General features: G+C 34.8%; 2 protein-coding genes and 1 pseudogene across 3 annotated transcripts; 2 read left to right on the top strand and 1 right to left on the bottom strand.

Annotated features, from left to right (window-relative positions):
* Positions 1 to 4062: 4062 nt before the first annotated feature.
* Positions 4063 to 7830, top strand: LOC120136343 (annotated as a pseudogene).
* Positions 7831 to 9160: 1330 nt separating this feature from the next.
* On the top strand, positions 9161 to 11816 carry LOC120136391 (protein S-acyltransferase 18-like). The gene is made up of 9 exons (XM_039152433.1): positions 9161 to 9319; positions 9408 to 9521; positions 9610 to 9936; positions 10037 to 10105; positions 10226 to 10297; positions 10390 to 10518; positions 10608 to 10688; positions 10885 to 11052; positions 11138 to 11816. The coding sequence occupies exons 1-9, from the start codon at positions 9263 to 9265 to the stop codon at positions 11642 to 11644; spliced, it is 1524 nt and encodes a 507-aa protein (XP_039008364.1). The 5' UTR covers positions 9161 to 9262; the 3' UTR covers positions 11645 to 11816.
* Positions 11817 to 12110: 294 nt separating this feature from the next.
* Positions 12111 to 15195, bottom strand: LOC120136407 (probable polygalacturonase). 2 transcript variants are annotated; one of them, XM_039152459.1, is made up of 7 exons: positions 14597 to 15195; positions 13776 to 14093; positions 13488 to 13608; positions 13235 to 13409; positions 13082 to 13152; positions 12338 to 12997; positions 12111 to 12253 (listed from the first exon to the last, which is right to left on the bottom strand). In XM_039152459.1, the coding sequence occupies exons 2-7, from the start codon at positions 14091 to 14093 to the stop codon at positions 12207 to 12209; spliced, it is 1392 nt and encodes a 463-aa protein (XP_039008390.1). In that variant the 5' UTR covers positions 14597 to 15195; the 3' UTR covers positions 12111 to 12206. The 2 variants fall into 2 exon arrangements, with proteins under 2 accessions (XP_039008390.1, XP_039008389.1); XM_039152458.1 differs by having other exon boundaries at positions 12111 to 12997.
* Positions 15196 to 24590: the final 9395 nt, after the last annotated feature.

The raw sequence follows: 24590 nt of genomic DNA, 5'->3' as shown, positions 1-24590 counted from the left end.
GTGTACACTTAATTTGGGTACCTACTGAAAAACAGAGGTTTGGTATGTCTATACCTAGGGTGATCGTTCTACGGTTAATATGCATGGTTATGGCTCTATGAGGAAAAAGGTACTTGAATTGTCCTTGATGTCGGTGCCTCCTTGGGCTGCCAAACCCTCAATCCTCACCCATTACAGGTTTCGAACAGAACGATTTCAATTCGAGGGGATTCACTACCTTATACCCATGAGTTAATTGCTAAAACTCATACGAAGAATAAATTCTTACGAGAGTAAAGCATTCACCTCGACTAATTTGGATCAAAGTTCGGGTCTAGAGCTCATGTTATGCAAATGCACATGACGTGTGTAAAGATGAACATTCAAACCTTTGACTCAAGAGGAAAACAAAACAACTCAACAAAAACTTGAACTGAGCTGAAAACAAAGATAAAAATGTTAGTAAGACAATAATAAAATGAAGCAATTAAAAACTTCAATAAAAGGATCATAAGTTAACTAAAGACTCGAACTCATAATTTCCACCAAACGACAATGTGTAAGCGAGTTACAACCTAACTCTAAAAAAAATCCCCAGTGGAGTTGCCAAGTTGTCATAACCGTTTTTTAAGGTGGAACAATTATTTTATTGTTTTAAAAAGAATTATGATTTTAATTTTGGAAAATGGTGATTTTGAATTAAATTGGATAAAATTGAAAAGAGTCGCCATCGACCTTTGGGTTAGGTAGGTCGAATACCTAAAAATGCCTTTTAAAAAACAATTTTAATAAAAATCATTTTTTTAAGACAAAAGTTAGTATGCGTTTACCAAAGATTCGATTAAAACGGGTTCGGGAGTCGGTTACGCGTGGGGAATGATTAGCACCCCACAACGCCCAAAATTGGTACTCTGTCGCTTACTCATTGTCGTAATAGTGGAAATCCTGAATCAAATATCAAGTTAAAATATGATCCATTTATTGAACATTGATTAATTTGCTTCGAATTAATTAATTAGAGAAAATCCTTTAACACAAGAAATCTTAAAAACATGAACTTAAAAGATTAAAATAGCAAAATCATAAATTTAAAGTACCAAACAACAAAAACAAGGGTTTGAAATATTAAAATAACAAAACAATCCTTTAAAGAACTCAAACAAAAAAAATGTGAACTTAAGAGACTAAAATAATATTAATAAAAACTAAAAGGGCTAAACATTAATTATAAAATAAACCATAATTATATGTTTTCAAAATTATTTTAAAAACTATATACTATATATTTTCAAAAGCTATATTAAAAATTATGCTACATAAAAAAACACCGAACGAAAATAAATGTCTACACATATATACATAAAATGCGCAACAATGATTATACTAAGCACATATAATATTACACATAAAATAATATATATCTATATAAAGTATACTGCACATAACATTAATACATACAAGTAGCACCCATATTTGTGTGATATAAGACATTATATATATATTCATACGAAAGTAATATATAAAAGAAATACTAATGGATCGTAATGCAAACATTATAAAAAGCCAGGTCAAAACGTAAATTATAATGACTAAAAATGAAAATATTTCAAATACTCATCTCAAAAGTAAATAAATAAAAATAAGGCAAAACTAATAATTAGTGACTAAAATGAAATACAAGAAAAAATCGAGGATCGAATCAAGAGAAAATAATTTCATTATATGCATGGTGTACACACGGTGATATTATGAGGGCATGGACCAAACTGTGATTTACCCCAAACATTGAAGAACATGCATGTGAGATTACAGAGCTATGAGGACCAAAGTTGCTATTAGCCCTTAAACCCAGATCTGTCTCCCAATTTATTTTTTCATCCTCCCCTCAACGAATGGCTGCACCCTCCTATTTATAATTTTTCCAATTGCCTCATGGTGGTGGTAAAGGGTAGTGGTAGAGTTGGGCTTGATTTTTATATTGTTTTAGTGATCTAAGTGAGATTTGAGTGAGTATTTGGTTTGATTTGGTGCTAATTTAGTGGTTTAGGTATAGTTTAGTTGTCTTAGGTTAAGTAATAATAATAATAATAGTAAAGTATTGTAATGGTCACTTAACTTTTCTAAATCTTTCATTTAGGCCCCTCAACTTTTAAAACTTACAATATAATCCCCCCAACATTTAGTCCGTTTTCAATATGGTCCCTCAACATTTAGTTCGTTTGTAATATGGTCCTCGATGTAACTGTTAGGGGACCATATTGCAAATGGACTAAATATTGGGGGATTGTACTGCAAGTTTTAAAAGTTGGGGGACCTAAATGAAAGGTTTAGAAAAGTTCAGTGACCATTACTATACTTTACCCTTTAATTATTTTAAAGTAATAAAAAAATAAATTAATACATTAATAAAAGGGTAAAATTTACTGATGGTCCCTATAAAAAATAAATTAATACATTAATAAAAGGGTAAAATTTACTGATGGTCCCTATATTTTTTTTATCTGTCTGATTTTTGTCACCAGTTAAAAAAAGAATGATTTTAATCTTTTAAGTTATTGATTCATTCAGTTATGGTACATTCGTCGTTAACCCATTAACAAAAAAACGGAATCATCAGCGATCACACAGCTGCATGTTGTGTGTTATTTCTATGAACTTTATGGCACACTTTAAGGTGAAGTGTCTCAGTGCTACTAAACATTCAACCAGGAACGTATAATTGTTTTCTCCGAACCACGATTTCTCCTGTGAACCGAAAAACCTCCCTGGAAGGAAGAACAAAATAAAATAATAACACCAAAAATACATATTGATGAATATGTTATAAAATGCTGCAAGGCATCATGATATGGCAACTGGTTCTGTCTATTTCCACACTTGAAAAACAGTTCCATCGCCGGTGAAAAACAGACCGCTAGGACCAAAAGCTCTATCCAAATCCACTATATCCGCCCAAAAGCTCTGCCCTGTAAGGTAACTTCAACATTGCAAAAACAAAGGTAAATAGCATTTTGTCCCATCAACTATCATCTTCACTTTCATTAACAACCCATCACAGCCTTAGTTTCCATTCTTAAGTCGCACTCACCTCTACCAACTAACATAAACTACAAGAAAAATATCATTAATGATCTCCTCAGTCCTCTCCTCTACATTGAGTTTTCCATTCTCCCATTATTTCCTCAAACCCATTCTAGCTCTCATTCTGCTATCAAGCAAATCAAGAAAGCAATTCAATGAGAGATTTGTTTATCTCTTTGTCATGTTCATTCTCTTGTTTGGCAGTAGATTTGGAGATTATGGTGGTTACAGTGGAGGTGGCTATGGGGGGTTTGGTGGCGGTTATGGTTTTTATGGATTTTATGCATATCCATCATTTGGTTATTCTAGTCGCTTTGGTTTGTATGGTGGTGGTCTTAGTGAGAGTAGTTTAGGTGGATATGGATGTGGAGGTGATGATTACATTTATGATGGAGGAGGAGTAGGAAGAAGAAGAAAACACGCGACTATGGAAGTTGCATTTATGGCGAAGAAGAAGATATAAAAAAAATACGTGTATTTATAGTGTAAAGGACAAATATCATTTTTTTCGCTAATAGTTAAAATTAGGGTAAAGTATAGTAATGGTCACTAAACTTTTCTAAATATTTCATTTAGGTTCCCTAACTTTTAAAACTTTTATCACAACCATGATCCCAATATGATCCCAACATAGTCCCTCAACATTTAGTCCGTTTGCAATATGATCCCAAAGTAACTGTTGGAGGACCATATTGCAAACAGACTAAATATTGAGGGATTGTATTGTAAGTTTTAAAAGTTTAGGGACCTAAATGAAAGCTTTAGAAAAATTTAATAACCATTACTATACTTTACCCTAATAATAATTATATATTATTTTTTGACCTGGATAAAAATGATAAAAATACTTGCATAATTTGAGAGGTTACCAAAACAAAGAAATAGAGTAAAAATTGAACCAACTCAGACGTGTGAGTATCATACTAGATTTTCCCTCTTGAAGATAGCATAATCTCGCCGCAGTCGTACTTTCAACTTCCAATCGCTCGTTGCTTTAATTACGGCCATTTCTGTTCCTTCCCGCTCCAACCACGACAGCTCTGATGGGCCTTTCTCTTCTCCGGTCGTCGACCTTCGTTTCCCCTTTCTCCAAACCCAACCACCAACTTCCGCCGCGCTCTCATAAACCTTTCAAGCTCCGATGCTCCGTCGCCGAGGGCCCCACAATTTCCGCTTCAAAAATCGATGGCGGAGAATCATCCATCGCGGATTGCGTGATCGTAGGAGGTGGCTTCAGTGGACTATGCATTGCTCAAGCTCTCGCCAAAGACAGAATCGGTGGCAACATCAGTACCGTTGTGAGAGATGGGTATCTGTGGGAAGAAGGACCCAACAGTTTCCAGCCATCCGATCCTATTCTGACCATGGCGGTAGGTTTCTCTTAATCAGCATTTTGCTGAATTACATTTCCTGTAATTAATTATGCGAATGATTTTATTTTTTGCTGCTCAATTGTACTTCATTGCACCAGGAATTTCAGGTTTACTAATTATGTTAGTATCCATATAAACGTGTTCTTATTGTTATAGGTGGATAGTGGATTGAAGGACGATTTAGTTTTAGGTGACCCTGATGCGCCGCGATTTGTACTATGGGATGGGATACTAAGGCCTGTACCCGCCAAGCCAATCGACTTACCGTTTTTTGATCTGATGAGCATTGGTGGAAAACTTAGGGCTGGATTTGGTGCTATCGGCATTCGTCCTCCTCCTCCAGTTTGTTCTCTTCACTTTCTTATAATCTTTTTCATTTGTTTGGTTATACATCAGAAGTGTGTGGCATTCTTGTATTTGCAAACTGTTTTTATATGTTGAAGTTTCTCATATGGTAAGACTTTTGGCAAAGGTGACAGGGTCATGAAGAATCAGTGGAGGAGTTTGTGCGTCATAATCTTGGTGCCGAGGTTTTTGAACGCTTGATTGAACCCTTTTGTTCAGGTTCTGATAATCAGTGTCTTTTATTCTTGGTTTATTTGTCTCATTTTGCAATGAACCACTTCCTTTAAATTTAGCATTTTTCAATTTAGAGGTTCTCGAACCTTAGAACTTATATTTAAATTCATTTTATCTCTTTTAATCAATTCACGATTGTTATACCTCAAAAACTGTTATTGCTGCAGGTGTTTATGCTGGGGATCCGTCAAAGTTAAGCATGAAAGCGGCTTTTGGACGGGTATGGAAGCTTGAAGAGATTGGTGGTAGCATCATTGGTGGCACTTTCCAGACAATCCAGGAGAGAAATAAGACACCTAAGCCACCCAGAGACCCGTAATTATGAACATACTAGGCTTCTTATTTGATTATTTCATGATGTTTATAATCATCGCACTAATTGGTTATCTTACAAGCATCTACCAAAGCCCAAGGGCCAAACAGTTGGATCTTTTAGGAAGGGGCTTGCCATGCTGCCTGAGGCAATTGCTACTAGGTTGCCCTGTCACTGTTCTAGTTATGATTTAGCCACTGTAGTGGTTTGAAAGTTTCAACGTGCTTCTGTGCCCATCTTTACATTTCAGGAGTCTGGATCCTAATTAGTTGTCTTGACCTGGCAGTTTGGGTAGAAATGTAAAACTATCATGGAAGCTCTCCAATATAACCAAATTAGGAAGTGGAGGGTATAGCTTGACATATGAAACACCAGAAGGAATAGTCTCTCTTCAGAGTAGAAGTGTTGTCATGGCCATTCCATCTCATGTTGCCAGTAACTTGTTGCATCCTCTCTCGGTATAATTCAATATCTTCCTGCTCCTTGCTAGACGTCCGTTTATGAATGTGGTTAATATCTAGCATGGAAGGTTCAGTCCTTTATGTTGCTCCGTTTGAATTCTGAGTGAAGTATATACTTCTCCCAAATTTGATAGAATGCATATTGGCCTCGTTTGGACTGCTGAATTGTGCATCTTTTATGTGGTCTGCCAGCATGCTAAATCGTTTTAGATATTCAGCTTTATGTGAGTCCAGTTTCTTTAGAAATGTTCCATGTATGCTCCTTTTGTTGGTGGATCTCTACTACTTTCCTGGTATACCAGTAATGTGTATTCATGCCTTAAAAAAATACTTTTATCAACAAAGGGAAAATGTCTGAAGGAAATGATTGCCTAAAAGAGTTATTGAGGCCATGTTCTAGTTCTTTCCTAATTTAGTTTAGAATTTTACTATTACTTCAGTCTTTTATCCATTTTTGCATTCTCTTTGTAGGCTGCAGCTGCAGATGCACTAATACAATTTTATTACCCTCCAGTGGCGTCAGTCACAATCTCATATCCTTAATAAGCTATTCGAAAAGATCGCTTGATCGATGGTGAACTTAAGGGTTTGGCCAGTTGCACCCTCGCAGCCAAGGAATTGAAACTTTAGGTAACTCTATAATTCCTGAAAGTAATGTAGCCTATTATTATGCTGATTGTTGTTTGCAGTAACAGTTTGTTTTGAGAAATTTGATTGATGTACAAAAATCTTGCAGGGACTATATACAGTTCATCACTTTTCCCCAACCGAGCTCCACCTGGCCGGGTATTGCTTTTGAACTACATTGGAGGAGCTACCAACCCTGGAATTTTGTCTAAGGTAGACATCGTTTAAGATATAGGATTTGTTTTATTTTTAAAGAAAATGCAGTTATGGATAAGTACACATTATGGTAAATGTAGATGGCCTCGTGCACTATATGCAGAAAAACAAATTTGTAGTTGTAGTCCACTAGAGGATATAAAGAACCTGTATGATCATGGACTAACTAGTCTGCAAGTAAGTGTTTCATATAAGATGGTGAAGATCATTGACAGTTCCAACTTTTATCACAACCATGATTTGTCACATGAACCTAAAAATAATGCTTTCCATGATTCGGAATTCATTGCTGAAATGAAGTGGCTTGTTTTAGGAATGTGTAGATCATCTAAATATTTGCATGATTCTGTTCATGAACTACTCTTCCTTTTGGTTTGATGTGTATTATGAACCTAAAAATAATGCTTTCCATGATTCGGAATTCATTGCTGAAATGAAGTGGCTTGTTTTAGGAATGTGTAGATCATCTAAATATTTGCATGATTCTGTTCATGAACTACTCTTCCTTTTGGTTTGATGTGTATTATGCACATTTTTCTAATTCTAGAGACTAGAAACTTATTCTTGAAGTTTGTTCTTTTCCCCTTAATATGGTTATATTTTTAAATTCTGATTGATGCTCTGCTTTTTCTTCTTCAGACTGAAGGGGAACTTGTAGAAGCAGTTGATCACGATTTGAGAAAAATGCTAATAAATCCTAATGCAAAGGATCCTTTTGTTTTGGGTGTGAGAGTATGACCAAAAGCTATTCCACAGTTCTCAGTTGGTCATTTGGATCTCCTTGATACTGCAAAAACTGCTCTCAGAGATTCTGGATTCCATGGCCTGTTTCTTGGGGGCAACTATGTCTCTGGTGTGGCATTAGGACGATGTGTGGAAGGAGCTTACAAGGCTGCAGCCGAAGTGGAGGAATTCCTGTCAAATTATGCATACAATTAATATTGGAACTTAAGTCGTCAGGCTGCAAATGAAGAAATCTATTGTTGGGTAGTATCTCTTCAGCTAAAAAGTTGGGTAGGGTCTTGTTGTTAGTTTCTTGATTGCTTTAGGAATTTTTTTATTAGAATTGGGGGAGGCATCATGAATTAAGAATTGGAACATAATATTATAACTTCTCATCTTTCTAACATGATTTTGCATGTTACGTTGGCATACTAAAATGAATGGGTGACGACCATCGGTTTTGTCTTTCGGTCGTAAATCTTTTCACTATTGTGATGGGTTTTTTTTTATTAAGCGCCGCAATACAATATTTCAATTTATAGTTGATGGAAGCGTGTTAAAGAGTTTCAATCGGTAGCTTGCCGAGCCAATTTATTGTATTGCAGTGTTAAAAAAATAACGGTAGTGATCATATGTCCAAGCTGAGGGGCCGGGGCACGAGTGGTCGTTGTGATTATAATACACCACCGTTGTATTTTATGGGTAATTTAGTTTACCAAATGTAAGATTATATTTCCGTTACTTTTGCACGGTTATCATCCACAGATGTTAGGGCACCCTATGTTCGCTCCAAACAAGCTATCTGCATTGTCGACGATGCAGTCATGGTAACGACCTGCTTCTATTGTTGATTTTGAAACAGTTTCCGCAGCCATTGCTTCTGATCCGACTATTTTGAGAGTTATGGAGCACCAACAAGTAACAACGATGGGAATAACAGTTTCTCCAACGGGGTCCATAATCTTCCTGGATCACCACAGCTCCCACAGTCTTTGCACCACCTCCTCCACTAACTAGCTCAGGATATGTCTTCATCTTTTTGGAAAAAGCTTAAATAGCCAAATCGAGAGAAGCGTCCATCTCTTTTAAGATCAATTAATAGGTAGTCCCAGGCGCCATTTAATATGCCATTATGATCGGACGTGCAGTTTGATCAATGACTTTGCTTTGTCCATAATTAAATGAAGTTTATATGAAGAGATAGAGTGAAACTACATGCATGCATTCGCTCGAGTTTATATGTTTTTTTTCAATCATCAATATTTAATATATTCATCGATATATTCCATAAAATAACATCATCTAACTAAATACTTTAGTTTCATTTGAAATTTTCAGCTAATAAATTTATTTCGAGTTTTGTAGCTTTGGGCTTGTATTTAATTGGCTAAAACGTTGAGGGCTTCCCAAAGTTTCAACTCGCCAGTTCATTATCATAGAGATTATAATAATTACGGCTGCTGGGCTGGCCCATGGAATGAGCGTAATGGTCCCCACACAAGATATTTGTCTTCTGAGCGCCCCCAAATATGGAAAAAGTAAACGATGAAAATGAATCACAGCCGCCAGATGAACTAAGAGACTTGATCTACATCTACGATCGCCGTTCAAATTTCAAACCGCCTTAATTTCAAAACAAAAAGGAAAAGAAAAAGAATTTCAAATTTCCTTATCAGAAGTCGACCGTTGGGAGGTAAGAGCCAAACATCTTTTCTTCTCTCAAGCTAAGCGTGAACTTCGAGAGAAATATTAAAAGCACAGAATATCTAACAAAGAAGAAGTTTCCGCTTAGAACTTCCAGTTCCTATCTATGGATGTTGGTTGCTAAATCGTTTAATTTATTTTAATTTTATCCAACGCCCACAAAAAAAATCTGTTGTTTTTCTTGGGTTCGAGAACGTTGAAGTTTTATGGCTATGAGGATCATGAGACGCCATGGTTGGCAGCGGCCTTTCCATCCTTTACAGGTAATTCAAACGATTTCTTAAACCTTTTTTCTGATGAATTCGTTGGGATGATACTTTGAATTGAATCAAAATGCTGGGATTTTTGCAGATGGTGGGAATGGCAATATACAGTTTTCTTGTTGTGGCCTTTTATACATTTTTAGGCCTTCTTCTCGGAAACAGAACCGCTGAGATCACTGTCACAACTCTCTTCTCCTTCGTGGTAATCTTCTCAATCAAATTTTTTGAACTTTTTCCAATCAACGGGAGTGCGCTGTTGACTTGCTTTTTTTTTTGTTGAAAAATTCCAGGCACTCTCAGTCATGTTCCTGTTTATTAGGTGTACTGCTATTGATCCTACTGATAAAACCAGCTCCAGGAAGAAGAAAAGAGGAAAATCTAAAGGGGTCTTGAAGCTAAATTATGGGTTCATATTGACCCAGATTGTTGTAAGATCTTTTAGGAGGCTAGAGAAGAAGATTCTAAGGACTTTTATAAGGAGGAAGTATCTGGATCCTCTCAAAACCAATGTCCAAATGGAACCATTACTACCATTTCCCCTTGTCATTAAGGATGATGCAATTTCTCCTGAACTTAAAGAGGATGACATATCCTATTGTTCTCTCTGTGATTTTGAGGTTTGCCTTTTGTGATGTGAACAATTCCATTTTTTTCTCCAGAAATTAGATCGGTTCTTTTCTTTTCTTGTCTTTTACATCTTTCTGTGGTTTATCTTAGGTGAAAAAGCATAGCAAGCATTGTAGGACTTGCAACCGGTGTGTCCAAGGCTTTGATCATCATTGCAGGGTAAGGACCAATTTCCGCCTTCAAAGTTTGTTCCTTTTGTTTTTTCAGTTTTCTGCATGTATTTGAGAAAGCAATTTATGTGTCTGTTGATATAGATTTGCTTGTTTTATCATCTGTTAGTGGTTGAACAACTGTGTAGGGAAAAGAAATTATACAACATTCATTCTTCTAATGATCTTTGTCTTGTTAATGGTAAGTGGTTTGAAATACCCCTAATTTCCTCCAAAAGAATAGAAAGCAAGTTTAATTCTGTTTACCCTGACTATCAAATCAAATACTTACAGCTAATCCTAGAAGGAGGAACTGCCATTGCCATATTTGTTAGGTGCTTTGTAGATAAGAAGGGAATTGGGAAGGAGCTGAAGAAGAGGCTGTATATAGAGTTCCCAAGAGAAGTTCTTGCCACAATAACAGTAAATATTGGCATCTCTTGCTTACTTTGAAAATCAAATATCTCAACTTCTTGTATGAATTTGCTCTGAACTCTTGGAAATTGTTGCAGTTATTGTTGGCCTTATTTACAGCTTATGGTTCAGCTGCAATGGGACAGCTTTTCTTCTTTCATGTTGTTCTTATAAGAAAGGTAAGTAAATTTTATCTTTTCCATTGTCAGTTTACGAGTCATTTTCATTCGATATTCTGTCATCTTCGCCGGGTAACCATTTGTAATCATAACAATTCTGAGAATGTCACATGCAAATTTCTTTACGTTTCCTTTGTAGAGGATTCAAGTTGTCACTATCTCTGCAATTTAACCATTGCGGTGATTGTTTTTACAGGGAATGAGAACATATTATTATATAATGGCAATGAAGGAGGAGGAGAACCAATTTACACTAGATCCATTTGACGAATCGGATGTTTCTTCGGATGATAGTTTGGATTTAGATTCACCTGAAAAACCATCTTTTATATCAAGGTTTATATGCAGAGGACAGGGAAGTCAGGTACATAAAAACAAGACATTTTCATCTAGGAAGTGTATCTAAAAGAATTTGAGCAGGTCCATCTAACTGGTCTGTTCGATTTCAGAACTCATCGAGATTGTCCATAAGAATTGATGGAGATCCTGAAGCTTCCACCTTAACCAGCAAGAAACAAGGGTTCCATGTAAGCATTGACCCTTGGAAACTGATAAGTCTTAGTAGGGACAAAGCTGTTCTAGCAGCAGAGAAGGCTAGAGAAAGGCTTAGGATGCAGAAGCCGGAGGTGGAACTTGATCCATTGAAGCCATTACCACTGGAGACAAAACGTGGGCCACTCCTGAACCCTGAAAGGAACATGGCCAATTCAGGAACAACGCCTCTCATCTCCAAAGCCAAACTACCTGGTTCACCGGTAGGGCTTACTAGTCCAAGGCGTCGGTTTTCAGGATCTCCTACAATGTTCTCTAGCGTTATGCCGTCACCAAAACAAAAGTATAGGAGCAATTTCGATCTGAAATTAACTGAGGTTTCCAGGGAGCTCGAAACATACATTTCAAGGCAGGTTTTATGTTCTGTTATAAAGAAAGATGGTAGTGAGGCATCTCCCAGATAAAGAAAAATCATTTCAATTTAAGGTTCTCAGCCTCTGAGAAAAAAAAAGATTCATTGGACTGTTTGTGTGCATTCTTGATGAAACATCTCAATCTCCTTCGATTTTATCTTCTTTTTTTCAAATCTTTTATGGATTTTTCAATTCAATCTTCAATTAGTGAAATACAGCTACAGTTTTCACAAACAAAACATGGGTCTAGCATGTCGTTTTCGTATTATTCTTGCTTCGGAACTTTCTCCACATCATTCCAGAGCAAGGAAAGTGTCTTTCCCTTTCATACCAAGATGCATGTTTCTAGGAAACTGGTTCGGCTAGACCACAGTCACAGTAAAGCAACTTGAACGGTGACACATTATACGTAAATATTTATGTGATTCTCTTTTCATTGAGCTTTTTGAACAACTTGTTCTTGCCAAAATTTGTAACAAGCCAAGAAAGAGTTGGAAAATGCCTTTGAAAGACAAGCTTAATTTTTCTAACAAATCACTCAATTATTTCTTACTGCAAACAAACTTACAAGAAACAATCTCTCTAACAAATGGACAACCACAAGCTAATCCAGTCAACTTTGTATGTTGGCCATCGTTTCCCTGGTGAGGTGACGACGGGCTGTTGTGTTGAGAAATGGCAAGAATAAAAATTCTGTACTAAAAAAATTCAAAATTCCAAACCAAGAACTTCTGTTTTGATTACCTGAACTATGCAAATGATTCGATAGATAGTAACAATCAGAATAATGCTTGGGGTAGATGCTTTCCTTTAGAGGTTCACAAGTTTCTGGGGAAACCAAGGCAGAGTACCCTTGAATGTACGAGCAGTTCCAAGGAGACTCCGAGGTTACGTTTAGAGTAATACTCAATAAGCAAAGATGACGAAAACTGTCCCCTTCTATGCCGTTGAGGAGGCCTGCAACTTTTATGTTATCTCCTCTGACGTCTTTAACAGTGATCCTTTCTATTACAGGGAGAGCATTTGGATCATAAAAATCATCTGGATGCTCGGAAAAATTACTATTGAACCTTATAGCTGTGTCTACACCAACCAAGGTAACATCTGATATATAGATATTTCTCACATAACCACCCCTTCCAGGAGCAGTCTTTATTATGATAGCCGTGCTTGTATTGAAAAAATAAAGGTTTTCTGCATGAACTTCAGAAACACCTCCGGACATCTCACTTCCAATTGCAATCCCAGAGCCGTTTCGATTGTGGCCAGTGAGCCGGTGGATGATAATATTTGTGCTGGGGCGGCCAAATGAAATTCCGTACTCATCCCACCCACTTTTGATGGAAATTAGATCATCCCCGGTGCTAATGTAACAGTCTTCAATGCACACATCATCAGAAGAATCTGCATGTATTCAGTAGAATGTTGTGAATAGTTCAAGACTTTGATAATTCGAACAAAATTTCCAGGTTAGCATAAAGAATTCACCTGGATCGATCCCATCCGTGTTTGGTGAATCCAGAGGAGCCAGAATTGTGACATTCCGGACTGTGACGCGGCTGTGCATCGAGAAAATAAAAGTCACAACTTTACTGCAAGATTTGAAGAGCATGCTAATATTAATTAACGAGGACCACTAACCTGCAGTATACCGGATGGATTGTCCAAAATGGAGAATTCAAGAAATTCAAGTTTGAGATTAAAACCCCAGTTGAGTTCATCAACTCAACCAAATGGGGCCGAGTATAGTTCAGAGTTTTACTTTGAAACCAGTTCCACCAAACACTGCCTTGGCCATCGATAGTTCCATTGTCACCTGCATGGGAAAGCATTGGCATCAAGGATAGAAATAAAATGATAAAGGAAGATGATTTTCCATCGGATGCTACTTAACCTGTTATGATCACATCGGTCAAATTGTAACCATATATGAGGCTTCGATGTCTTGCTCCAGGTAACTCCCTACCTCGGCCATAGGAAGGCAGAGGATCAACAACTGGCCAATCATCAGGATTCTGAAACAATAAAAGATGATTTTATATCACTGAAACAACAGGTTAAATCCGGAATACCACCAAATTTCTAAGCCAGAATGGATCACAGGAAAGACCATGTAACTAAGTTGCAATGTTCTTTCAACATATATGGGTTAATGCTGTTCTGAAGTAAGCAAAAGATTCACCTTTGATCCAAGAATTACCGCATCCTTATCTAACCACAATGTCAGGTGACTGACGAGATCGAAGCTTCCTGTCAACCACCGGCCAGCTGGGACAAAAAGCTTGGCCCCACCTTTGTCAGCAAACGAATTGAGGTAGAAGATGGCATTCTGAAAGGCTTTCGTATTGAGAGTGACACCATCTCCAACCGCCCCGAATTCAGTAATAGCGACACTGTGAGGATGAATCTCCCAGGTTTCTGTCTGTTTGCAATGTGAGCTGCCCTTGACAGCCCATGTAATATGACTCAAAAATGTAACTACCAAAAGTACATTCACCATCTGAAAAGAAATGGTTTTAGACTTTAATATGAATGACTAACTCATAGTTTAAATTGCTTGCATTTCCTCATTGCTCGTTAGTTATTCCTGATTGACCATGATTTGACAATAAATTAATCAAGTAATTGAGTAAGTATGACCATTGAACAAACTCAGAGTTCAAATAACAGAAAATGAAAGCCAGATTAACAACAATGTGAACCAAATTAAGCCTGAAAATAAATTACTCACAGATTCATGGACAAAAGAAGGTATGCAAAGAGAGCCGGATCTAATCTATAATGGAAGAAGGAAATGCATTTACTCATAATTACTACCAGTCTCCCACACTTACGAAAGCTAAAATGAAGAATTGTTTTCCCATTTAGATCCTAACAGTGATCTTGTTCGAAGTCCAAAAACTTAGTGTTGTAGCAGAGAAAGAAAGCACAAATTTAGACGATCCCAGGAGAAAGAAGTAAAAACAGAAAGTCAAAAGCAGAAGCCATGATCGAATAACTTACATTGAAAGATCTCTTTATATCAAATTATGAATGAGATCTGCAACTTTCCCTTTCAGCCCAAGCACCTATGCAAAAAGCTTGGGATGTTTTCTTCTTCTGATCAAAGAATAAGGTCCCTTTTCTCTAGCTAGCTAGTAATCAAGTGTGTGCGAGTGAAACAGAGTATGGGTCATTATATTGGGTCACTGAAATAACCACCACCACCTAAATAAACATCATTGAAAGACCGTCGCTGCCCACCAAAAATTAAGCAGTATGTACCCTTATGTCTTCATTTGCTCGCTCGCTCCCCGTTCTTCTCTGTACACAATGGATGATAAGAAAAACGAAGAATTACCCAGAAAAGTTAAAGCTTTAAGGAAGCTGAAAACAGGCACATAATTGATGAGATGGTATACATATTTATATTCAGATGAACAAACAGAAGGGTGACAGGTTCTGTTTCCGGTTTCTATTTTGAAAGCTGATTTGAGTGAGTTTTATTTGGTGGGAGAGTTTCATGGAGATTAAAAAGTCATGGGTTGAGGCATATTCTCTCATATCTCATTCCATGTGATCTCACGCTTACAGTTAAGATCTTAAAAATTCATTGAAAAAAAGATAAAACATATTTATATTCATGAACAAACAGAAGGGTGACAGGTTTGTTCCGGTTTCTATTTTGAAAGCTGATTTGAGTGAGTTTTATTTGGTGGGAGAGTTCATGGAGATTAAAAAGTCATGGGTTGAGGCATATTCTCTCATATCTCATTCCATGTGATCTCACGCTTACAGTTAAGATCTTAAAAATTCATTGAAAAAAAGATAAAAAATAAAAATAAAAACACCCAGCCCTCACCTTAATCATCACGAATTATAAAAAAAAAACTATTTACTTTCTGTTTTTCAACCAGTGGTTCGATAAATACAATTATACATGATATTCATCAAACAAGCAAAATTTTTGATTTTGGGAGGATCAATGGTGTCGTTTGCTTTGTCCAAATTAGCCTTAATGTAACTGGCAGAACATGGCACTTGTAATTTGCTCTGTCCCTTTGCCTAAGCTACATAATCCAAGGATGGCGTTATCGAGGTTTCGAGTTCGAGAACAACGTCTTTAGAAATAATTGAGTGTTTATTATCAAATGATTGAGTTTTTCAACAAATACTATCTTATAATCTGTTCAAACTAATAAAAGAAATGTTACATAATCTATTATGAAGCATGTATTCAAAAGCAAGTTGAGTGGCAATATGTATATTTTGCAAATTCAGTGTGTGATGGCATAAACAATTTTGTCATGTGGAAAACAGAAGAGTTATGGATTTCACCAAACTTTTTTATGATAATAATTAAATTTCTTAGCTCTCTGTTTCAACCTGGGATAAAAGAAGGAACATGCGACCAGGCGTTTGATGATTGTATTGGACAATGGACATTTGAAAATAGTGAAATTACTGCAGCAGGATGCAGAACTGCCTATCTTTTTGTTTTCCTCCACCAAAGCATTGTTTTATATTAATACACTCAATTCATGCTTTATTTTTAATTATTGAATTTAAAGATGTAAATGAGAGGAGACGTATCACAAGTTACTCGAGTTAGATTTGATCAAAGTTCGATCAACACTTGATTTAAATGAGACTCGACTCGAGTTCTTAATGAGAGGAGACGTACATAAAATTTTTATGTACTTAAGGTTCAAGTTCGAATTTGACTTAGAGTTAAAATTTAACTCTAGTTCGAACTTCAATTGAGCTAAATATGATAATGTTTGGAATTCAAGTTTTATCAAGCTCATGCCGAACTTTAGTTTTTAAATTCAAATTCGAGTCGAACTTGATAATTTTAAATTCATAAACTTTCAAAATAAATCGAGTTTAATTTTAAACTTTTCGAATGGAGTCAAGTTTGAAGTCCAGTCAACTCATTTATGATTTACTGCCCTAATCAAATTGGGTAATGCTCAGAAGAAACGCTGTCGTATGCTCGTTGCAAACAATAAAATTGTTAATTAGTTAAAAAGGGTTATGATTATGATGTAACATAGATATTTCTCCTACGTGATAACATATTTGAAGTTAAAACTGGTGTTAATTGAATATTTAATATTAAATTATGTCTATTAGTCAATAATTTTTAATTATACGAGTTGAATTAAAAGAGCTTCATATCATAGTTTTTAATTCACCAAGAAATTACGCAAAAAAAAAACAATTTATTTTTCACAATATTTTTATTTTAGTGCAGGTGAGGACCACAACTCCACTTTGGAGAGATGCATGGACACTCGATCTTATATTTTGAAAATAATTCCGATGAGGTTCACTTGGGGCAACACCGACATGCACTGGAAAACTCTCCCCTCCTCCCTGACAGAACAATGGTCCCTCAAATTAGCGTACAAGTTCACCCTTTCTTTTTCTTTATTCACACTTCGATCATCTCCTCTCTCTCTCTCTCTTTAGGTATACGATCTCTTCTCTCTTTGATCATCTTACATTTTGAAAAAAATTTGGTTTTATTTACGTTATCGAGAGAGATTTATTTAGTGTTTTATATTGGCAATCGTTGTATTGACCCGTAAATCACGAAATATTAACATTATATTCTCGATTTTAAGGGAGTTGTGCATGGAGAATGGTCATGAATGTATCGAGGAGTGTTAGAGTGCAGTTGCACTCTTTAGAAATATCAAATTCTTTAATATTTTAGAGATTTTTTTTGTACTTTTTATTAATTTTCTAATTTCGTACATCCTAAAATTTATAACTCCGCACTTCTTAAATTTTTAATATAATTTTTTTGAGTTCGCATCTCTTGACATATATTTCTGCGTGTCCCTGAGGATAGGGAATTTGATTCAAGTTTGATAGATTTTGATCGATTTGATATAACAAGATTGATAGTATTTAAAAAATATATATGTTTATGTGGAGTTAGATTGAATTAAGTTCAAATTTAGAATGAAAAATCTTTGATCTGATTCAGATTAAAAATTAATTTTCTTTTATATATTTAAGAATAATTATTATAATATCAATCTTTTTATATTTTAAAATTAGATCCTATTTTACCTAATAAAAATAATATTTTTATATGTAAAGTTGAGTTCAATTATATGTAAATTTTTATCTCAAAATTTAAATCAAATTTATATTAGATGAAATCTCTCTAAGCTCAAATTAAATCAAACTCGAATGAAAAGATGTATATTTCTCAAATCAAATCAAATTAATCAAAAATTCTAACTTGACCCAAATCATAATCATCTCATTTCTAACTTGACATATAAAACTACTAATAGGAGTGTAACACCCTCAACTTGTATCCGACCCAGATACAAATCCAATGTGTCACTTTGACTTTTAAAAACATTGACTTTTAAAAACTAGTCAATAATTTGAACAATATATCATATCAAAGCGGTGAAACCCTTAAATAAAAGTAATCATAGAAAATTCATACTCAAATTTAAAAATAAATCTTAATAATTTACATAAATATAATCAAGTATGTTTTCAAAATTTGATAAGAGCATATTTGATTTAAATTTTCATTTACATGCCAACCAAAATAACATATAACAAAAGAAAATACAGCTTAAATCAATTCTGATCTGATCTTCTGTAGAGCTATGCTGTCTTGACTTGCCCTAATATTGATCTCCCGACTTCTTTGAACCTACATGTGAAAATCACTCACACGCTAAGTCGTTGACTTAGTGAGGCATACAATGCATAAATGAAATATTGAAACATATAATCACATACTTTCATAATGTACATAAAACATCATATATTTAATCAACAAGAATATATAACATTATGCATTTAACCAACAAGAACATATAACATTATGCATTGTTCATTCATGTGTTATTTCTTTTAATAGCCCATGGTACATTACTGAGAACTTAAGGTATGTGAGTGCATTGAGGTTGTGCACAAATGTTGTCACCGCAACTAATATAAATTACACCGAAGTGTCGTGTAGAATGTAACACCCCCAACCCGTATCCAACCCGGATACGAGTCCGAAGTGTCACATTGACTTTTCAAACATCTATTCGTATAAAATAGTGAGTAATTTAAAAACTTTGATAACATTTAACTTATTCAAAACGTTTACAAAATGTATCAGAGTTCATACAATTTATATCTTTAGACTACATGCCAACTACACTCTATAAACAGTACATATATTTTCTGATCTAACATTTGGTAAGAAAAACTGACATGTCTTGCTCCGCATTACTCTTTACTCTTCTCAAAACCTACGTGTGAAACAATCACACGCTAAGTCGAAGACTTAGTGAGGCATAACGACTTATAATGCACTTCATAACATATATCAATACATGCATGTTCTGTTCTATCATGTTATACCAATTCCATGCATTCTTCGTATCATATAAAATCATATCAGATTAATTACAGTAAATACATACATACACATAATTCATCATTAACAGTTTATCATGTAATCACATACTTTTATTGTTAACATTTTCAATCAAACACTATACACACACACAACATCATATGGTTCACGTAACACATTTCAAACCACTTATAAACCCATCGTATACATATCACATTCAGTATGCTTGTTTAATCACTTTATTAGCCCATGTACACTAGTGAGAACTTAAGGTATGTGAGTACATTGAGGTTGTGCACACATATGCTGTCACCACAGCTCGATCAATGTCCCGAAGGACCAGTCCATAGATTCCGAAGAACCTAGGTAATCAGTCCATATGTCCCGAAGGACATAGGTAAACAGTCCATATGTCCCGAAGAACATAGGTAAACAGTCCATATGTCCCGAAGAACATACATAGGTAAACCCTCGACCCTTGGCATGCCACTATACCCCTAGCTCTCATATCACATAACATGGGCATTTCATTTATAACAGTTCACATTACTTATTCATATTCTTTCTCTTATAACACATATCTTTTCTTTCAGTCACGTATCACATGTACGTGTAATCATTGATCTCATAATCAATGTTCCTTCTCTTCTATCACATACCACATGTATGTGTAAACATATATCTAATATCATATGTTGCATGTAATCACATAGATCGTATCATATAGTTTCTTCACATATACATGTAATCACTTAGTCTATTTTCATGTAATTATTTTCACTTCTCATATTTTTATATTCATATCTCACAGCTCATATCACCTTACATTGTTTCATATAAACATAGATGTCATATCTTGTTCGCATATATTTTCCATATAACTCATAGTTCTTTCACATAGCTCATTATCATTTTCATATCATATATCTTGTAAGAGATTCTTATATCATCATAACATATCACATATTCACATCAACCATATAATACATATATACATAAACATGTCAACACATAATCATACACGTATATACTTCTTTATGAATTCATGCATTTTACTATGGAAATAGACTTGTTGCAAGTCTGATTTCCATTTAACATCATATAATACTAATATGCACTCACCTGGCCTCACTAGTCCATTCCAATCTCTTATCTTCCCTTTTTATCGATCTTACTTGTCAATGATTCCGGAACTCGTTTAGGCTATGAATCTACATAATTATACATTTTAAGACAATTATTAGATACCTACACCTTGTAATTAGATACTAGCAACTTAAACGAACTTATTAAACCAATATGCACATTTTTCCTTTAGGGGGAATCGGTTCCCTACTATGGGGGTATCGATTCCCTACAGACATTCTGGAAATGTTGTTCGTTTGAAGGGGTATCGGTTCCCCTTGAATGGGTACCGATTCCCCTTGCCCAGAAATCATATTTTCAACCCGAAAATTACTTCATTTCCACTCAAACACTTCATATATCATCCCCTTTTTATTCTTAACTCTAGTACACATACTTAAACCAATCTATATTCATTTATTTCATCTTAAACCTCAAAATCCTATATTCCATATGAGATTCAAAAATCATACCAAATTTTCAATGTGTTCTAATTCCAATTCTAACACTTCATACTTCTTAATTAGATTGATGACAAGTCAAATTCATCCCTAAAACTTCAACAACCATACCATATCAAAATTTCATCTTAAAACTCATATTGCAAATTCCTTCATAATTCCTTTATCTTATTGTTTAAATCCCATATAAGCTTTCCTTAAGCTTATTTAATACCCAAAGAATCAAAACTAAGCTTAAAACTTAAGAATTAACCAATTGAAATTAAACTTACCTTTGCCTTGCTCTCCCACGTATGAAGAAGAAGAAAGGAGCAGAGAACTCTGGATGCTTCTCAAATGTCCCACGTTTATATTACCTTAAAAAAATTATAAAAATCTTTCTGGTCAAATGATCATAATACCCTTAATTTCCTTTAATAATTACCAAATAACCTTCAATATATATATTCAAATAATCATTGAATTCTTTCATTCTTCTACTTTAGTCACTAAATTCTGAAACTTTATAATTTGGTCACTAACCCGGTATTGCGGATGTTACAAATCTCCCCTCCTTTTAAAAAAATTCGTCCTCGAATTTTCACTGCACATCTTAATAAGAACATATCTTCTAATGTTCTTATGTTGCTTCCCTGACTTATTCTTTCTTGTCATCATCAGAAACTTACTTTTCAATCCTTTAGTCTTCCGACTATCTTTTTCGTTTATACATTCATCCTCTGTTGCTTATCATATCAACAATACCAGTAATACCAATCCATTGTTGTCTTTTCTCTCATTCGATTATGCATTTTCCTTTGACCTTTCTAAAATTCCATATAATGTCACTCATCACGTTGACAGTAACATTCATCTCATCACTCTATATCAAAACTGTCCTCTGTACTTCCATATTTATCGTATCTGATTCTTTTAAATCAATCCCTTTCATTTCTTTACTCCTTATTCCTTATACATAAATCATATATTTCCTTTCATATTCACATACTCTTGTCTTATCACTTATACTCATCTTTATGTACCAATCTTCATTGCATCCTCAATACTCTGATAACCCATTTCTTATACATAACTTCATTCTTTATCATTTCTTATACTTGTATTTTCCTTCCTGAAGGTTCCATGCAAATACTTATCTCTGTTTCTACATCATAGCTATCTACTCAGAATATACAACTATATTCAAATTCACATCATAATCAATTAACTCCACTTTATCTTTCCTCCAATCTTATAACTCTAGCACCTTACTCTAACAGCTAGATAATACTTTTGTTCAATCTAGGGCACAAGCCCTATTATACCAATCATATACATCCTTCCAATCTAAATTATCTCAACATTCGCTTACTCACTTATCAATTACACATCTATTCTCATACATCCTGAAATTTCTTTTACTCAACTCAACATTCTGACTTCCTGTGTCCTATAATCTGATCATCGATATACATATTCTCAAACTCTTCTTATCCTCAGCTTTACTTAAATATACAAATTCTTACTTCCTTTTCCTTTACTATACCACATTACTATGATCCAAATATGCAACTGTATCCAGATCCATTGCGGATTTGGTTATCATATCCTGACAATATCTTAAAATCTTATAATTCCAGTACATTTTTATCACATACTCTAGTTAGCCAATGCTAACTCTTTCCATCTTAACTGCAAACCCTTATCATAAACATATTCTTGTTCATGCGCAATACTATCACTTCGTTTCAAACTCATAAGCTCTGACTTTATACATCTTATACACTTGTCACTGATGCACTTATCCTTGAGTTCTTCTATACGTACTCATCACGTCATTAGATCTTTTTAATATTCTTATGGTGACACCTGTTCACCATATTCTATCTTATCCACATAATAACAAAACTACTCTATATCGTATTTCCGATTCCAAATGATGAAAACTTTCTATCATTATTCAGATATGATTTCAGCTTTCTGAAATCAACTTTTGATCTTACTAGGCATTTCCTGAGGTGTCCGCTCTTCATCCTGCCTGGCCAGGGCAGGTGAATAGCTATCACAATCAGGAATATCACCTTTCACTTACTTCGAAATTATCACGATCGGATTTTCTACTGTATTAAACTATTCTTATTCTATTAGCAAGACAACATATTCCTTACACTATCAGATCAGAAATTTTTCAATCTATGTTGGCATGTACACCTTTTATGACACTTTGGACTTCGGTTTATACCGAGAATCGGCTAAACCTTAGCTCTGATACCATTAAATGTAACACCCCCAACCCGTATCCAACCCGGATACGAGTCCGACGTGTCACATTGACTTTTCAAATATTTATTCGTATAAAATAGTGAGTAATTTAAAAACTTTGATAACATTTAACTTATTCAAAACGTTTACAAAATGTATCAGAGTTCATACAATTTATATCTTTAGACTACATGCCAACTACACTCTATAAACAGTACATATATTTTCTGATCTGACATTTGGTAAGAAAAACTGACCTGTCTTGCTCCGCATTACTCTTTACTCTTCTCAAAACCTACGTGTGAAACAATCACACGCTAAGTCGAAGACTTAGTGAGGCATAACGACTTATAATGCACTTCATAACATATATCAATACATGCATGTTCTGTTCTATCATGATACCAATTCCATGCATTCTTCGTATCATATAAAATCATATCAGATTAATTACAGTAATACATACATACACATAATTCATCATTAACATTTTATCATGTAATCACATACTTTTATTGTTAACCTTTTCAATCAAACACTATACACACAACATCATAGGTTCACGTAACACATTTCAAACCACTTATAAACCCATCGTATACATATCACATTCAGTATGCTTGTTTAATCACTTTATTAGCCCATGTACACTAGTGAGAACTTAAGGTATGTGAGTACATTGAGGTTGTGCACACATATGCTGTCACCACAGCTCGATCAATGTCCCGAAGGACCAGTCCATAGATTCCGAAGAACCTAGGTAATCAGTCCATATGTCCCGAAGGACATAGGTAAACAGTCCATATGTCCCGAAGAACATAGGTAACAGTCCATATGTCCCGAAGAACATAGGTAAACAGTCCATATGTCCCGAAGAACATAGGTAAACCCTCGACCCTTGGCATGCCAACTATACCCCTAGCTCTCATATCACATAACATGGGCATTATCATTTATAACAGTTCACATTACTTATTCATTCTTTCTCTTATAAACACATATCTTTTCTTTTCAGTCACGTATCACATGTACGTGTAATCATTGATCTCATAATCACATGTTCCTTCTCTTCTATCACATACCACATGTATGTGTAAACATATATCTAATATCATATGTTGCATGTAATCACATAGATCGTATCATATAGTTTTCTCTTTCACATACATGTAATCACTTAGTCTATTTCATGTAATTATTTTCACTTCTCATATGATTTTATCATATATCACACAGCTCATATCACCTTACATTGTTTCATATAAACATAGATGTCATATCTTGTTCGCATATATTTTCCATATAACTCATAGTTCTTTCACATAGCTCATTATCATATTTTCATATCATATATCTTGTAAGAGATTCTTATATCATCATAACATATCACATATCACATCAACCATAATACATATATACAATAACATGTCAACACATATAAATCATACACGTATATACTTCTATTTATGAATTCATGCATTTTACTATGGAAATAGACTTGTTGCAAGTCTGATTTCCATTTAACATCATATAATACTAATATGCACTCACCTGGCCTCACTAGTCCATTCCAATCTCTTATCTTCCCTTTTTATCGATCTTACTTGTCAATGATTCCGGAACTCGTTTAGGCTATGAATCTACATTATACATTTTAAGACAATTATTAGATACCTACACCTTGTAATTAGATACTAGCAACTTAAACGAACTTATTAAACCAATATGCACATTTTTCCTTTAGGGGGAATCAGTTCCCTACTATGGGGGTATCGATTCCCTACAGACATTCTGGAAATGT

The sequence above is a fragment of the Hibiscus syriacus genome, unplaced genomic scaffold (assembly GCF_006381635.1).
Source record: "Hibiscus syriacus cultivar Baekdansim isolate YM2019G1 unplaced genomic scaffold, ASM638163v2 tig00110627_pilon, whole genome shotgun sequence".
In the NCBI taxonomy this organism is placed as follows: domain Eukaryota; kingdom Viridiplantae; phylum Streptophyta; class Magnoliopsida; order Malvales; family Malvaceae; genus Hibiscus; species Hibiscus syriacus.
Note: the sequence above shows the minus strand (reverse complement) of the source record. Positions and strands in the feature narration are given on the sequence as shown.

Excerpts from the sequence above, each read along its gene's own strand:
- LOC120136391 (XM_039152433.1), top strand. The coding sequence starts at position 9,263 with ATGGCTATGAGGATCATGAGACGCCATGGTTGGCAGCGGCCTTTCCAT. Across the intron at positions 9,320-9,407 it reads GGCCTTTCCATCCTTTACAG|ATGGTGGGAATGGCAATATA; the intron begins GTAATTCAAACG and ends GGATTTTTGCAG. Across the intron at positions 10,298-10,389 it reads TGATCTTTGTCTTGTTAATG|CTAATCCTAGAAGGAGGAAC; the intron begins GTAAGTGGTTTG and ends AAATACTTACAG.
- LOC120136407 (XM_039152458.1), bottom strand. The coding sequence starts at position 14,093 with ATGGTGAATGTACTTTTGGTAGTTACATTTTTGAGTCATATTACATGG. Across the intron at positions 13,410-13,487 it reads GACCGATGTGATCATAACAG|GTGACAATGGAACTATCGAT; the intron begins GTTAAGTAGCAT and ends TTTCCCATGCAG. Across the intron at positions 12,998-13,081 it reads CACGGATGGGATCGATCCAG|ATTCTTCTGATGATGTGTGC; the intron begins GTGAATTCTTTA and ends GAATACATGCAG.